This window comes from Lolium perenne, chromosome 3 (genome assembly GCF_019359855.2).
Source record: "Lolium perenne isolate Kyuss_39 chromosome 3, Kyuss_2.0, whole genome shotgun sequence".
Lineage (NCBI taxonomy): Eukaryota > Viridiplantae > Streptophyta > Magnoliopsida > Poales > Poaceae > Lolium > Lolium perenne.
The window spans coordinates 277,060,860-277,076,878 of record NC_067246.2 but is presented as its reverse complement, the minus strand read 5'-3'; the positions used below and the strand labels follow the sequence as shown (position 1 = coordinate 277,076,878).

General features: G+C 40.8%; 1 protein-coding gene across 1 annotated transcript; it reads left to right on the top strand.

Moving 5' to 3' along the window:
* Window positions 1-2,319: 2,319 nt before the first annotated feature.
* On the top strand, window positions 2,320-9,678 carry LOC127344433 (putative ataxin-3 homolog). Its single transcript, XM_051370702.2, has 2 exons — window positions 2,320-2,740; window positions 8,685-9,678. The coding sequence occupies exons 1-2, from the start codon at window positions 2,471-2,473 to the stop codon at window positions 9,408-9,410; spliced, it is 996 nt and encodes a 331-aa protein (XP_051226662.1). The 5' UTR covers window positions 2,320-2,470; the 3' UTR covers window positions 9,411-9,678.
* Window positions 9,679-16,019: the final 6,341 nt, after the last annotated feature.

Below are 16,019 nucleotides of genomic sequence, written 5' to 3'. Positions count from 1 at the left end.
TACAATTACAAGATAAATAATAAGAAGAAGAAACGGCAGAAGAAGAAGAAGAGAGGAAATGCCCTATCTACATCTTGACCTTCTTCTTCATCATCTTGTGCCTTGCAAATCACACAAAGACAAGAAAGGATACTTGTGCTAGGGTTTAAATGTTTGCATTTGCAAATGGCGAGGCAATTGATGTTTTAAAACCTAGGAAAAATTCTAGGAAGAACTCCTAGAATCCAGTCCTTTGAATCGGAGGGTTTTATCAAATCTGTGGCAACAACTTAGGACATGGTTCAATTATAGATGAATGCACATGATATGGAGAGGAAAACAAAGAACTCAAAGGCAATAGTAATATATGAACAAATCATAAGAAACAACTTTCCAACACCATTTCTATCATTAATATTAACTATATTAATTAAATCTGAAAATACAAAAAATACTTCTACTATTAGCAAACACAACCAAAACCCAAAAAGACCTTCCTAGTTAGTCATAGATTGTTTTACTTTATTTATTTACAAGTTGTTTCAGTTTTACTAATACAAAACTTTGTGTTTGACAACCACATGGTGGAGATGGGGACACAAGGCAATTTCTTTGTTTTGTAAGTTGCTTGAAGAGGAGAAGCAAAAGGTAACTCTAAGCCAATTCCCCTAGAGTTCGATATAAGCCCTCGAGTCACCCTTATCGAAAAAAGATGCTTGCTACAATACTCTACACTTTGGAGTCCCAACAAGTTAGTACACACAGAGTTGTTGACATCACCCGTACACTATGTTGCAAGCCTCTTCTCTCTCTACTCCATGAGGTACCCTTTATGATGTATTCATCTACGATATCACGATACACGACCACGTACGGTAGGCCACACTGCAATGGTGGTGCATGTAAAATGCATACATGTTATTTGTAGTTTTTATGCTAAACTTTTAATAATTAGGATTTTTTATACTTATTTGGACCAACTTATTAATAGGTTAAAAAGTGCACAAATTCTTGTTTTACACTTTACTGTGTACAAATTGCACAAATATGAAAGGACATCTCTCATTATGGTTTCCTAAAATTTGTCTCTGCAGATTTTTTTTTAAAATCATTACGTGGACTCTCGAAGATGAAATCAAATGGAAATGAAACAATTGACAGAGATGTAGAAAATTTTCTCAGGAAATTCCAAGTTCGGATGCTCTACATAATCCGATTTTACTGTAGGGTACTAAAGCAATTTTCAGATTCCGAAAGTTTGTAATGGGATTGACCATAACCCTTACCATACTTGACGAACTCGACCCATGAAAGGCTTGTTGGACTCTTTGGGACATAAGAAAGTCCTAGGAAGCTTCTAGAAATTTGGATCAAAGGGGCATTTATCCCGTGGCCTATAGATTGCATGTTCACCTCTATATATTGAAAGGAAACCTTACTTTTGGAAGCCCCAAGCCATTGTGACTAAAATTCCTCTTCTTGAAATACGCTAAGGAGGGGGAGAAGCTTCTCCACACTAGCACCAATTCCAAGGAATAAGGTGGGCTAAGAGGGCGCCGCCCTCTCAAGGGGCGCGCCACTGCCCGTGGCGGGACGCCGCCGTGGCCATCTCCATCATCGCCGCCTCTTCACCAAGCTGCACCTCTCCATCAACATCTCCCTCAAGCTACTGATATTTGTAATTTCTCTCCGGTGTGAGTAGTTACCCATGTTCCTAGTGGCATATGATGAATTGGTTGTGATTTCTATATGGTATCTATGAGTATTTGGTAAAGTTTATGATTTGTTGTGGTTCTATGATGGTAATATGCGAATGCCGAATGTTTCTTGCTTCACCTATATGCTGACCTTTTATTTTTTGTTGAGAATTTGCAATCCCATTTGTTGCAAGCAAAACAAGTGTAAGATGGCCAGTCTGAAGAAATACCTAACCGAAAAGCCCATTGTTTAGAGAAGAATACATGGGCCAGACCCGACAAAACAACTTAAGGAGCAGCACACCAATTTTTTGTTTTTGGACAGGTGAAGAAGGCGCACCATCTGTTACCTAAAACTTGATCAGAGCACCATTTTACTTGGGTAGTCCTTCAATTATGAATACGATCTTTTTGAGATCAAAACGTATTAAGTTCGCTTGTTTTAGGGTACTGTATTAATTTCGCTGAAACAAACATACAGCAGAGCAGTACAGCTACGGTGGTGCTGTAGAGTAGACCGAAACCGAAAGCCGCGTGACGCAAGAAACTCTGGGAGAAAATCCACGTGGTAGCCTAGCCGGTAGCCGGGCTGCAGCCTTGTCGTCGGCCTTTTTGTGTGCGCGTCTGTCCGCGGCGGAAATCGATCTGCATCGCCACTCAAAACTCGCTCTCTCTCCGCCCCTTTCCCCCACCGCTCCGCTCCGGTTCGGTTTCCCTTTCTCCTTCCCTCACAAGAATCGCTCGAATCTGTCGGAAGGAGAGGCAGACGAGCGGAGGAACCGCCGGAGACAGGGATGGACGCGGCGAGCAACGGCGGCCTGCTGTACCACGAGGTGCAGGAGGGCAAGCTCTGCGCCGTGCACTGCGTCAACACCGCCCTGCAGGGGCCCTTCTTCTCCGAGTTCGACCTCGCCGCGCTCGCCGCCGACCTCGACCGCCGCGAGCGCCAGGTCATGCTCCACGGCGTCGAGGCCGCCGCCGCCGCCGCCACCGCCGCGGGGGACTTCCTCGCCGAGGGCGAGGGCTCCCACAACGTCTCCCTCGGCGGAGACTTCAGCATCCAGGTACGTAGATTTCCCGCCCCCCCTCCCTCCCTCCGCGCCCGTTTCTCCTACTACTAGGTTAGATTCCCTGCCTAGGCCCCAGATGGCTCCACACTCCTACTTAGGGATTCCGTTGGAGATAGACGCCTGCTTTTTCAGATGCCTGCCTGATGTGGAGCGTTGCTTTTCAGTCTAGAAAAGGGGGCAGCGTATAGTTTTGAATCTGAAATGTGTATTCTTCTTTTTGATTGGAAATCTTTACAGGGTTCATCCTAGCCATGGTGAAGAGCTATTTATTCATATTCATATCTAACACCAGTTAGAATTCTAGGAAAAGAGGATCAGTGAGTTTTATTTTTGAAAGCTTGCACGCACTGATGGTAGATGCGCTATAGTTGGATGGAATCCTTAGGGAAGCGCAAACATATAGCCATCCCAGTAATTGTCATTTGCATGATATCCCCTTCATGGCACAGATCGGCTACTTGGCCAAGTTATGTGCAGATGTTAGGCTTGGAGTACCCTGTGTATTTGTGAGCAAGATATTTTGTTGGAGATAGACGCCTGCCTGATGTGTGGAAGGTTGCTTTGAGTCTGGAAAAAGAGGCAACCTATAGTTTTGAATCTGGGATGTTGTATTTTCTTTTCTTGGGGCATCTTGATATGCATCATCCTATCCATTTTGAACAGATGTTTATTCATATGTAGTACTACTTTCTGGATTCTAGGGAAAGGATCCCTGAGTTTCTATTGCAAGCTTGCACACGTAGATGCACTACAGTTGGAACATTTCTCCATGAGCGTAAACGAAGCCATATCATCCTCACGGAAGCCCCAACAATACACCATATGGATTCATAGCCATTTTAGCCATTCACATTTTCATGATTCCCTTTATGGCACAGATCAGCAACTGGGTGAAGTTGCGTGCAGATCTTAGGCTTGGAGCACCCTGTTTTATTGTGAGCAAGATGTTTCCTGTAGCGTTGCTATCCTTCTAGCACTAGTAGAGAAGGCTGCCTATAGTTGGTTTTTAGGTATTTGTACTAGCGGTGGCAAGAGGTCTCGTAAAAGTTTGCACTTCTGTGTGTTACGTACTTGGGGTACGTAAATGCATGTCTCTGCATGCAATTTTTAATTTCTAGTTTTATTGATTCTGCTGCAATTGCACTTTTCCGCATTTATGCACTTTCCTTACGCGCACTTTTAGTTGTTTCTGTTATTTGAGTTTTGTCGTGTTGCTTATGTTAGAATAAATTCAAGCAGATCTTTTAGTTATTAATTCTGTGCTGATACACTTTGTCTACATTTATATACTGTACGTATGCCTTGTTATTTAAGCTCTGTCGTGTACTGAATTGTTTATGCTAGGAACTTTAAGCTTATAGCTGTCTAGGTTTCACCTTAACCATAAGGAGCTCCCGGTCTCTGTGTGTTGGCTAGTATTGGAGTTGGTAAACCTTACGATGATCAGTTTTGTAGCTCTTTTATCTGATGATTTTCTATGTGGAAAATTGAATTTGTAAAGTACCTATGAGCAAGCTTGAGGCAACACTAAGGTTTTGCAAATTAAACTTGTCTAGGATCAATTCTGATAGCAAAAACCCTAAGTAGTACTCGTATATCATTGGAGATAGATGCCTGATTTTTTTTGAGTCTAGAAAAAGGGGTCAGCATATAGTTTTGAATCTAAAATGTGTATTCTTCTTTTTGGTCGGAAATCTTGACATGGTTATCCTAGCCATGGAGAAGAGCTTTTTATTCATATGTAATACCAGTTAGAATTCTAGCAAAAGGTTCAGCGAGTTTTTTTTTTTTTTTTTTTTGAAAGCTTGCACACATAGATGGTAGATGCACTGTAGTTGGAATCCTTAGCCAAGCCCAAACAAGTAGACATCTTAGTCATTGGCATTTGCATGATATCCCTTTTATGGCACAGATTGGCTACTTGGCCAGTTATGTGCAGATGTTAGGAGTACCCTGTATTTGTCAGCAAGATATTTCGTTGGAGATAGACGCCTGCCTGATGTGGAAGATTGCTTTGAGTCTACTGCAACCTATAGTTTCGAATCAGGAATGTGTATTTTCTTTTCCATCAGGCGTTTTCATATGCACGATCCTATCCATTGTGACGAGATGTTTATTCACATGTAATACTAGTTTTTGAATTCTAGGAAAAGGATCCCTGAGTTTCTGCTGCAAGCTTGCGCACATAGATGCAATATAGTTGGAACCCTTTGTCCATGAACGTAAGCGAAGCCATATCATCCTCACGGAAGCCCCAACAATACACCATATGGATTCATAGCCATTTTAGCCATTCACATTTTTATGATTCTCTTTATGGCACAGATCGGCAACTTGGTGAAGTTGCGTGCAGATCTTAGGCTTGGAGCACCCTGTTTTTTTGCGAGCAAGATATTTCCTGTAGCCTTGCTATCCTTCTAGCATTACTAGACAAGGCTGCATATAGTTCTTTTTAGGTATTTGTATTAGCGATGGCAAGAGGTCTCGTAACGGTTTGTACTTCTGTGGTGTTACGTACTTGGCGTACGTAAATGCATGTGTTTGCATGCAATTATTAATTTGTAGTTATTGATTCTGCTGCGATTGTACTTTTCCGCATTTATGCACTTTCCGTAAGCCCGCTTTTAGTCATTTCTGTTATTTGAGTTTTGTCGTGTTGCTTATGTTAAGAATAAATTCAAGCAGATTTCAAGTTATTAATTCTGTGCTGACTACACTTTGTCTACATTTATTTACTATAAATATGCCTTGTTATTTGAGCTCTGTCTTGTACTGAATTTTTTATGCTGGGAACTTCAAGCTTATAGCTGTCTAGGTTTCACCTTACCAATAAAGAGGGCTAGTATTGAAGTTGGTAAATGGTTTGACCTTACGATGATCAGTTCTGTAGCTCTTTGTCTGATGATTTTCTCAAGAAAAAATATATATGAGAAAGCTTGAGGCAACATTAAGGTTTTGCAAATTAAACTTGTCTAGAATCAATTCTGATAGCAAAATCTTTATGGTCATACAAATTGTTAAGTGCTCAGTAAATATATCATTGTAGATAGACGCCTGATGTTTTTTGAGTCTAGAAAAGTGGGCAGCATATAGTTTTGAATCTAAAATGTGTATTCTTCTTAATGATGGGAAATCTTGACAGGCTTGATCCTAGCCATGGTGAAGAGGTATTTATTCATATGTAATACCAGTTAGAATTCTAGGAAAAGGATAAGTGAGTTTTTTTTTTTTTTGAAAGCTTGCACACATAGATGGTAGATGCACTATAGTTGGAACCTTTGTCCATGAACGTAAGCGAACCCATACCATACTATAGCCATCCATGATATCCCTTTTATGGCACAGATTGGCTACTTGGCCAATTTACATGCAGATGTTAGGCTTGGAGTACCCTGTATTTGTGAGCAAGATATCTCCTATAGCCTATAGGCTTGCTCTTTTCAGCATTGCTAGAGAAGGCTTTCTATAGTTTTTTTTTAGGTATTTCTATTAGCGATGGCAAGAGATTTCGTAATGGTTTGTACTTACGTACTTGGCATACGTAAATGCAAGTGTCTGCATTATACTGATTCTGCCGTGATTGCACTTTCTGCATTTATGTGCTTTCCGTACGCCACGCTTTTAGTCGTTTGTGTTATCTTAGATTTTGCTGTGTAACGAATTGCTTACGTTCAGAATAAGCTCAAGCAGATTTCTATTTATCTGCTGTGATTGCACTTTCCACATTTATGTACTTTCCGTACACCGCGCTTTTAGCCATTTTTATTATTTGAATTTTGTCGTGTACTGAATTTCTTATGTTGAGAATAAACTCAAGCAGATTTCTAGTTATTAATTCTGCTATGATTACACTTGTCCACATTTATGTAATTGCTATTTGAGTTCTGTCGTGTACTGAGAAATTCAAGCTTATAGCTGTCTAGGTTTCACTTTATCCGTAAAGAGTCCTCAAATCAAGTGTGTTGGTTAGTATTGAAGTTGCTAAATGGTTTGACCTTCGATGACCAGTTCTTTAACTGTTAGTCTAATGATTTTCTCCATGGAAAATTGAATTGGTACAAGAAAAATAATGAGCAAGCTTGAGGTAACATTAAGGTTTTCTAAATTTAACTTGTCTAGAATCAATTCTGAAAGGAAAAACTTATCGTATGAATTTCTAAGGGTTGTTAATATATCATAAAAGTGTGCAGGCATCACATATGTGACATGAGATGCGATTGCATTTGTATTCTGTTATATATCAAGTTCTATCAATAACCACAATTTTTTTTTATAATTCAACTAAAAAGTATACAATGACAAATTATGCGATGACACAACAAAAAATGTTAGTAATTTGCCAAGTCAATTAATCGAGATTAAGCCTTGCCATTGCCCGTTATATCATGTAGCTGGCGTGATATGAATCTGCTATTATCATACCAATTGGGAAGGAATTTTATAGTCAAGAACACAAGCAGATGACTGTTTCGTCTCAGTGCCCATTACTAGGAACCACACCATTTTATGCAAAAAGTAAAGATAAAAGCATGGAAGGAAGAGAAATGCTGCCGTATAAACCCGTTACTGGAACATGATATGATCGCAAATGCATGTACAAATAGTGGTGAATGTTTTACCACTTGTTTTATTGAAGGAACATTTTTTTACATTACACAGCACTAAGGATTTAGTGACTCAACATGATACTGTTTTTTTTATCAGCTCTTATTTATCCTCCATGCATTTCATTGAAGTTGTCATGGTTTGAAAATGTACGACTACCGTACAGTTTGATTTAATCGCTAATTTTTAAATCCTTTTGTTTCCTCATCTGGCTGACATAATATTTATCTTAGACGAATGTTCTGTCTTTCTATGAAGGAATGATAGAATAGCACAAAACGCTGACCAATTCATGGACATTGTTCGATTTTGCACAAATTTTTTTCAGTTGCATACATGTGGGACTTGCACTCTCAGTGGTTGGCACAGTTAAAATTTTGCAAGAAGTATATACCCTTTTTTAAAGATTTACCATTATGCATTAGTTCATCCAACATGGATATTTGGTTCCCATTCTAGTGATCAATTTCTTTGTTATTGTCTACGATAAACCTAAGTTACATGTTATCTTGCATTTGTGGTGTACTGATTGAATCTTAAGAACCTCATATGCCATTATGCCACCTACAGTCGATAGATTTACATATTTTTTTGTGAATTATTTACATCTTTGTTTCCATAAGTATATCTTATTGAACTAGCAGTGTCTTGTAACCTAAGTTAGGTTTTCTATTTCTTCGTATTGATTTTTCTCTATGGCTTTGTGATCATGTTTCATCTGAATAAGTTTTCCCTCGTGTACTAGTCCTCCTCTACCTTTGTGTTGAATTTAGATTTCCCGTATGGGCGCCTATTTAGGGCTCCTTTGATTCAAAGGATTTATTGTGTAGGATTTGGTTCCTATGGGAAAATTTCCTATACATGTTTGATTCATAGGAACATAGCCTATAGGAAAAATTCCTATAGGAATCTTGTAGTGTAATTCCTATAGGAAAAAAGCATTAGCCCATACCTCATGGAAAAATTCCTTTGCTACAATCAAACAAACTTCATCTTCCTATAGGATTCAAGTAGACATGCCATTCCAATCCTATACCTTTCCTATTCCTATGTTTTTCCTATCCTTCAAATCAAAGGAGCCCTTAGGAAAAATATTACATGGTGAAAATCATCTATATGTATTCCCATGTGTACGGCTCATGTGCTTCATTGACTATAGTTTAGCTTTATAACAAGTTAGATCTAAGATGAAATGGTTTTGATGCTTGGAGTAGTAAGGAAATTAGGTTTTCTAGCACCAGAGTCGTATGTAATGTGGATTTTAAATCTATTATTATTTGCTGCAATTGCACTCCCATGTTGATATTTCTGACCTGAATAGTTTAATCAACAGGTGCTGCAGAAGGCACTGGAAGTCTGGGACCTCCAAGTTGTCCCCCTTGACTCCCCAGCAGCTGGGTCATCCCTATTTGACCCGGAGCTAGAAATTGCTTTCATTTGCCACCTCCAGGACCACTGGTTCTGCATTAGGAAGGTGAATGGAGAGTGGTATAACTTCAACAGTCTGTACCCTGCTCCGGAGCATCTGTCAAAGTTTTACCTCTCAGCTTACATTGACACCCTGAAGGGGTCAGGCTGGAGCATCTTTGCGGTCAGAGGTAATTTCCCTAAAGAGTGCCCGATGTCAACAGAAGGCTCCAATGGTTTCGGGCAGTGGCTGACTCCCGACGATGCCCAGAGGATTACAGCCTCCTGTAACCAGGTGCAAACGCCCACTCGGCAGCAAGTGGTGTCTCCTCTTCGCGGTCAATCAGAAGGCATGAGCGAAATGGAGCTGTTTGCAGCACAGCAGGAAGAAGCTGACCTGAATGCAGCTATAGCCGCTAGCCTGATGGACAGCGTGGGTGCATTTGCCAGCCGCAGCGCAGCTGAAGAAGAAAGCAGGTCTCAGGCTCTTCTTCCAAGTGAAGCTGCATCTGACGTAGCGAGCAAAGATAGCAATCTGGAGGAGCAAGGAGCTAACCAAGCGGAAGCAAGCGGCAGCGGTAGCATTGAGGAGTCTGCTCCAGTCAGCTATCCAAGGGAGAGGTCTCCCCCTTCAGAGAGAAGGCAACAATAATGATGATGATAAAAAGATGCTTAGGATGACATGTTCCCTTGGGGCTGGAACTTGTGTTGTTGAAACTATAGAGACAGAAAGTGAAAAGTGGTTTAAACTTGTGCCCTCGCCATGAGGGGGGCGATGCTGTTCCGAACTTCCTGATCTGGGAGCGCCGTATACAACAGAGTCTGAACCTTGTCTGGATGTTAAAACCTTGATGACATGTGTGTCGTTTATGTGGAACCCTGCATAGAGAACTAGAAATGGAGATTTTGCTTCGTTTTTATATATGTTTCTTCTTTTACATATCTGGCAGCTTCTCATTTGAATGTACGATGATGATTGTATGATTAAGGGTCACATTTTTGGGCTACAGGTTAGCGAAAATGCTGATCTCCCCCCGGGTTGGATCATAGTTTTGATTCTTTTTCCTCGCCAAATTTAGTGGAAATATGTAAGTATGTGTACTCCAGGCACAGGTTTGTTTTGCCCTCCGGTGAAAGGGACGTCGCAACCCAACATCACGGCGGCAAAGATGGTGAGGCAATGTGGACGTGCAGTAGCTCGGAGAAGGCTGTGCAGGGTGATACATCCGGTCAGGGCTTGGAGAACACCGTCGTGACAAGCTACCAGTCTGGGCAGGACACAGCACAGCCGACGTTTGGCACATCAGCTGGCACCACCAGCTTGGGCGTGCGTAGCTGGGAACGACGAACGCCACCTATGGAGTCGGCATACGCACGCCTGGCTGCAGTGCACGCGCCCGTGCTGCGGAGCAGCAGTAGCGCGTGATGTGGCCTCCTAACCGTCCGTCAGGTACGACGTATCCAGGTCGGCCGGTCACGGGAGCCCAGCGTGCCGCTCGCTCCATCGGATGCCTTCCCTAGCCGGTCAGGAGCTAGGCAGCAGCAGCTGGGTCTTGGAGTGTTGGGCAGGGAAGGAAGAGACACCGGCGCGTGCGAATCGATTGATGCCTCACGGGATGACGACATGGCGTTGGGTCATTGGGTGCTTTGCAATGACGCGCCGTCGCTGGTCGGATTGGAGCGTAGTTGAGGGGGTAGGGCCTAGGAAGAATATGGCATGGTAGGGACTTCTTTGGTATAAAGACTTTTAACCATTTTCGATCTTTTAAAAAAGCTTTGAAAAATTCATGGCCCCTCTTAGTCACGCACTCACGCCATGTTGCGATGGCTTCCCTGGTTTCTTTGAGTCTGGCCAGTTGGTTTGGCAAGTTTACTTAAGTCTGGCCATCTAAGACGGTGTGACCTAGCTGTTTTCTTCTTGGCTTAGACGGTTCGAGATTTATTTTCGAGTGATCTGTCATCGTTGAGTTCAGCCATCTTGGATGACTGAAGTAGCCAAACGAACGGGTGTATTTTTGCCTATACAGGACTAAAAATGGGCAGAGTCTAGCTACTGACTCAAACAACCCATCCAACATGACGTGACTACAAAAGGCTATAGGAGTTTAAAACTTTCCCTGCAGTTAAAAGTTTGCCAAAGAACCATTTGGATCAAAGAAATCCATGTTGGGGTGAGAGCAGCGATTGTCCCATGCGCATGAAATCCCGTGCATGGCCCACCCTGCCACTTTTCCAAACTTTAGGAATTTTGTGTCAACTCATCATTCTCTCTCCTTTCACAATTCAAAACTTATGCCGCTTTTAAACTAAAATTTTGATTTAAAAACTATTTGAATATCTGAGTTCCTAGTGAAGGGGCGAAGCTCCCCTTAGGGCAAGGCAGGGCAGCCGCCATACCTTGAGTTTTGATGAATACATTTATATGTACAGGTTTTTTCTGAATATTTTATGACTCGTGCATCGAAAACAGACTCCGTATGAAAAAGTTATGCTTGTTTTAGTGAATATTGTGTAAAATCAACTTCGAACTGAAAACATAGACTCGTATTCTAGGTTCAATGTAAATAACAATGATTCTATATTTATGTTATAGAGATTTATCATGAATCTTAGTATATGCAGGATAACTTTGTGATATTTATTATTCAAACGTGTAGAATTGAAAATTTAGAGATTTCTTGATATTTGAAAGACACATCATGGTTTCGTCAAAAACATTATCACCTCATTGAGATGGTGACTTGGAAGGGTTTCTTGGCGACAAAGATCATTAAGACCTAGTTGCTCACGATGGATATTTAGAAGTCTTAATCGGTAAAATTATTCTTTTTACAAAAAAGGTAAAGCTTTCGCATTGAGGTGGCGTTATTGTTATATTTTTGGGTTCTACATATATCAAATATGTCTTTGTTTTTATCGTAGTAAGTTATTTTGTTAGAATCATATATGTCGTTCATGTTTTACGACTATTTTGGTATTTGCATCATTTTTTTAGTTTGCCCTACCTCAAAAAATTTCCGTCCTTCGCCACTGCTAGTGAAGAGAGCTTCAAAACAAGAAGGCTAATATTGAATGTATTTTTTGGCAATATTTGAAGATTAACTTCTGAGACCTAATGAAACTTCAAAAAACTTGATGACACGTGCTGATTTTTTTTGTGAAACAGTTTGTTTCATTGTGTTTGTGATTGTTGTGTTTTACCATACTTTGAACTTGTGTTTCAAACTTTGATGAAACTTTATTCTAAAAACATTTGTTTTGTTGTGAATCATGATGTTTCATTGTGTTTTGGAATTTTTTTTAAAAAAATCATTAATTTTGGGCTTGTTTAAAAGATATGATCAAAATAAAAATACAGATCCAAATGGATTGTTATTTTTATAATTATTCCAACGTATGTGGACTTTTAAATTTATTAAGCTTGGTAATAAAAAAAAGAGTTGGCAAGTGGATATATGGGGGAGAGAGTGTGAGGTGTGAGAATATGTATGCAAAAGATCCCACTCTCCAAATCTCAGAACTGAAACGAGAAAATCAAGGGTCGATGAATGCACCACATGTCCCATGCATGGGATAAGCTCATTTCTCATGTTCGGGATGGAGTAGAGATTATTTCATATTTTTCCAAGATGAGAGATTGTTCATTGACAGGTCGGCAGACGGAGCATTAACATACGCCCATGTGGTGCTTGCTTTACTCACGGTCACAATATACGATCGTGTTCCGTCCTTGTCGCACAAAATGGACTCAATCGAGGGCAACGTTGACGCGGAGAAAAGGAATCCACCATTATACGTGTGATCCCTTTCTCCATTCCGTGGCTACAACATGGTCCGGCCGTATCCACTTCGTTCATGTGACTGCCTAATTGTGCGGTGCGACTTCTTCTGCATGGATTAGATTGAAAATAAATCGCACTACTGCTAGTCTACTACTGGCCATCATCCAACCGTATCGCAAATTCTCAAGGTGTGGTTGGTTGTAGAGTGACTAGAACATTTCTTCTTCACCAAATCACTGTCGTAAGTCGACAGACCTCCCATCGCGTTTTTTTTCTTCTTCTTACGAGCAGGAGATTCATCATATCTCTCTTGAAAGCAGTATCATCTCCATAAAATTCCGTAAACACGGCATCCTCGATCCGTCGTGTCTTGGCTCGTGGTAGAATATTGCTATTCCACTCGGAGAAAGGAGGGAAATGGGTAGTGCACTAGTGCTCACTCATGCGAGTGTAAGAACTAAGAAATTCAGCGCCACACTGACTAAGAAACTCGATGCCTAGTCAGCTCGTACGTAGTGGGAGACGAGATGGCGCATGCGTGGGCTCGACCCCGTCGTCGAGCTAAGTATACTCAAGCTGCCACGATTAATGAAACCAGCCGGAGACGGACCGCGAGAGCGACGTCTACCGGCGGCCATCATCCCCGTTCGTTTGGTCGATTCGCACTTGATATCGATCACCCAGGCTTTTGGCGTGTGCATGCGCCCGTCGGACGGGTCGTACGTGTACTACAGCTTCAGTACTTTGTAGGTAATTGATGATCAGATCGGCGAAATTGTCTTTAGCAACGACAGCCGATCAGCCAATCCTGTGGGGAAATATGACTATAGGACGCCGCAAGCCTGCAACTATATGAGATGATAGCCGGCTTAGCCCGTCGTTCTCAGACTCCCCCGGCCTCCACGGCGTTTCTTTTGTCCACTCCCCGGACCGGCGAAATGAAGAGAGATCGATGCCATCAGCACATCCACAATGGTAGAGAAGGCACATTTTTTTTGGGATATTCACTTTGGCTCATAAGAGCATTTGCTCTCGTTGTGTGAATCAACATTTTAAAGTGTCAAAAAATTGTAAAATAAAATTTTCCATGTACATATACATATTTTATGTTCGTACACAAGTTTTAAAAAAAACTAAAAACAATTGTGGCTCCTGTAAAAAAGACAAGTTTTGATGCTATAACACGACTACGTACAGGATATTTTTTTGTTTCTTTTTTGTACACGCCATATAAAATGTTGTTTCTCCAAGAAAATTTGTGCACTAACATAGAATGTCACGATGTACACCAACAAATTTATATCAGAATTTTTAAAACTATTTTTTATTTATTTTATATAATGAGAGCATTTGCTCCTATGAGCCAAATTGCCACCTCCCATTTTTTTCTTAGACCTTCATATTATGTAGAGGAAGCAAAAGCTATTAAAAGTCGTACAATGCATAAACCGTTATTGCCACTTCTTATAATGAGAATCAATTACTATGCAGTAGAAAATTGTGTTAATACGTGAAGACATATAGTACAATGAAGAAAATGATCTTTTATTTTTAAGAGATCGTCTCTTAGCCAGAAGGCCACGTTGGGAAAATACTACAAACAAAATTAAGTAACTGGAAAGAAGAACTACTATCTCAGTAACGACTAACCAAATGGAATGTAGTATGCCGCCCTAAAGAGCAAGGAGAACTTTTAATTCATGACCTTGAGATTAAGAATAAAGCTCTCTTAGGCAAATGCTTTTTAACCTTCTTACCGAAGATGTGGTATGGCAAACTCTTCTACAAAGGAAGTACGTTGGCTAATCTGCACTCTCTCAGGTGTATTGAAAACTTGGAGACTCGCATTTTTTGGGCTCGCATAATGACAACGAAGGAATACTTCTTTCCATATGCTTCTTTCACAATTAAGGATGGCTCGAAAATTAGGCTTTGGGAGGATAAGTGGATAGGTGATGCTACACTCCGAGAAAATATCCAAGAGTTCACCACCATATGTGTCGTTCAGAAGTGATCTAGTAGGTCATAGGCTTGCATCATGGAACGCCTGGATTCGGTCTAGTTAACGCAAGAGGATGATGAATTTCGATGGAGCCAACATGAGAGTGGTAAATTGTCGGTGGATTCCATGTGTAGAGGATTAATCCAGCAAAAGGTGCCAGTTGATAATAATTTAAAAAAATGGAAAATGAAGATCCTATTAAAGACAAAGGTTTTTTTTGCATGGTACCTTCATAAAAGAGTAATCCTAACCAAGGACAACCTTGCGAAACACAATTGGCACGGAAATACAACGTGTGTATTATGTCATCATGATGAGACAATTAAACACTTGTTCTTCATGTGTAAATTCGCTCATATCCCCCACGTAGTGTTGCTAATATTTTTTTTGGCAATTGGCTTAATGGGTGGATCATAGGTTTAAACTACTTATTAGGATAGAAGCACTTGCCATTATTTGGTCTCTATGGCTATTTAGAAATGACAAAGTTTTTAAGGATGAAAATTCTTCTCTAGTGTAGGTTATCTACTAGTGCACATCTTTGCTCAGTTCATGGCCGTATCTACAACTCGTGGACAATCGCGACATATTTATGGAGGTGTCTACATGGTTGGAGGACACGACGAGGGATATTTTATCCTACATGGATGACATCGTAATCTCCGATCGGACCTCCATCACCTTAGACGACGCAGTCGTAGTATCTATGATTACTACTTGTAATGCACACTTTTTTTACTTAGGTCAACTAGTGTTGGACGGCTGTGTGCATCTTAGTTATGTATAGACCGGGTGTAATATTTAAATATTTTAAGTAATAAAGCCCCCTTTATTAAAAAAAGATAAGAGAATGCAACATTCTCTTTCTTCATTCTCTCCGCTCTAACTCAGCAAAAATCTAACGTGACAACTTTAATAGAACGCTGATGTCACCTCATTGTACATGCCCTTATAAGTACGGCCAAGGAAAGGCATGTAGCATGTAGACAAGTGCCACGCCTAGATATATGAACTTTTCTCCTTCAACCTTTTTATCTGAGTTAGTCTCCATTAGGACTTGGTAATCTTAAATCGCGTGTGATCGGAGCAACCTAGGGTTTCTCCTGCCATCAATGGCCATCCCTGATTTGTTATCGATGACAGTGATGCTTCTACTCGGTCGCTTTGGGCAGGGTCTTAGACGTACTTCCTCTTGCCTCGTGACGGGGTGGGTTGTACAACCGCATCAAGCAGATGTATAACCGCTGAGGTGGAACTGCCATGACACTCTTGGACCGTCAGATGACTAGCCCAAGGGTATTTCATGGTGGTTTAGGATGATGTATGGGTAGTCCAACCTAATGTTAATCGGTTGGAGTTGACATCAATTTTATTTTTAAATACTGACACGGGGTTCCATGGTGAACAATCAGTGATTCACTAGTTTCTTTCAAAAATGATGAGGTGTGTATGTCGTCCTTGTCGAACGTGTTGTCTT

Bases quoted from the DNA above. Each gene is read 5' to 3' on its own strand.
- LOC127344433 (XM_051370702.2), top strand. From the start codon at position 2,471: ATGGACGCGGCGAGCAACGGCGGCCTGCTGTACCACGAGGTGCAGGAG. The intron at 2,741-8,684 runs GTACGTAGATTT...TTTAATCAACAG, and splicing joins GCGGAGACTTCAGCATCCAG to GTGCTGCAGAAGGCACTGGA.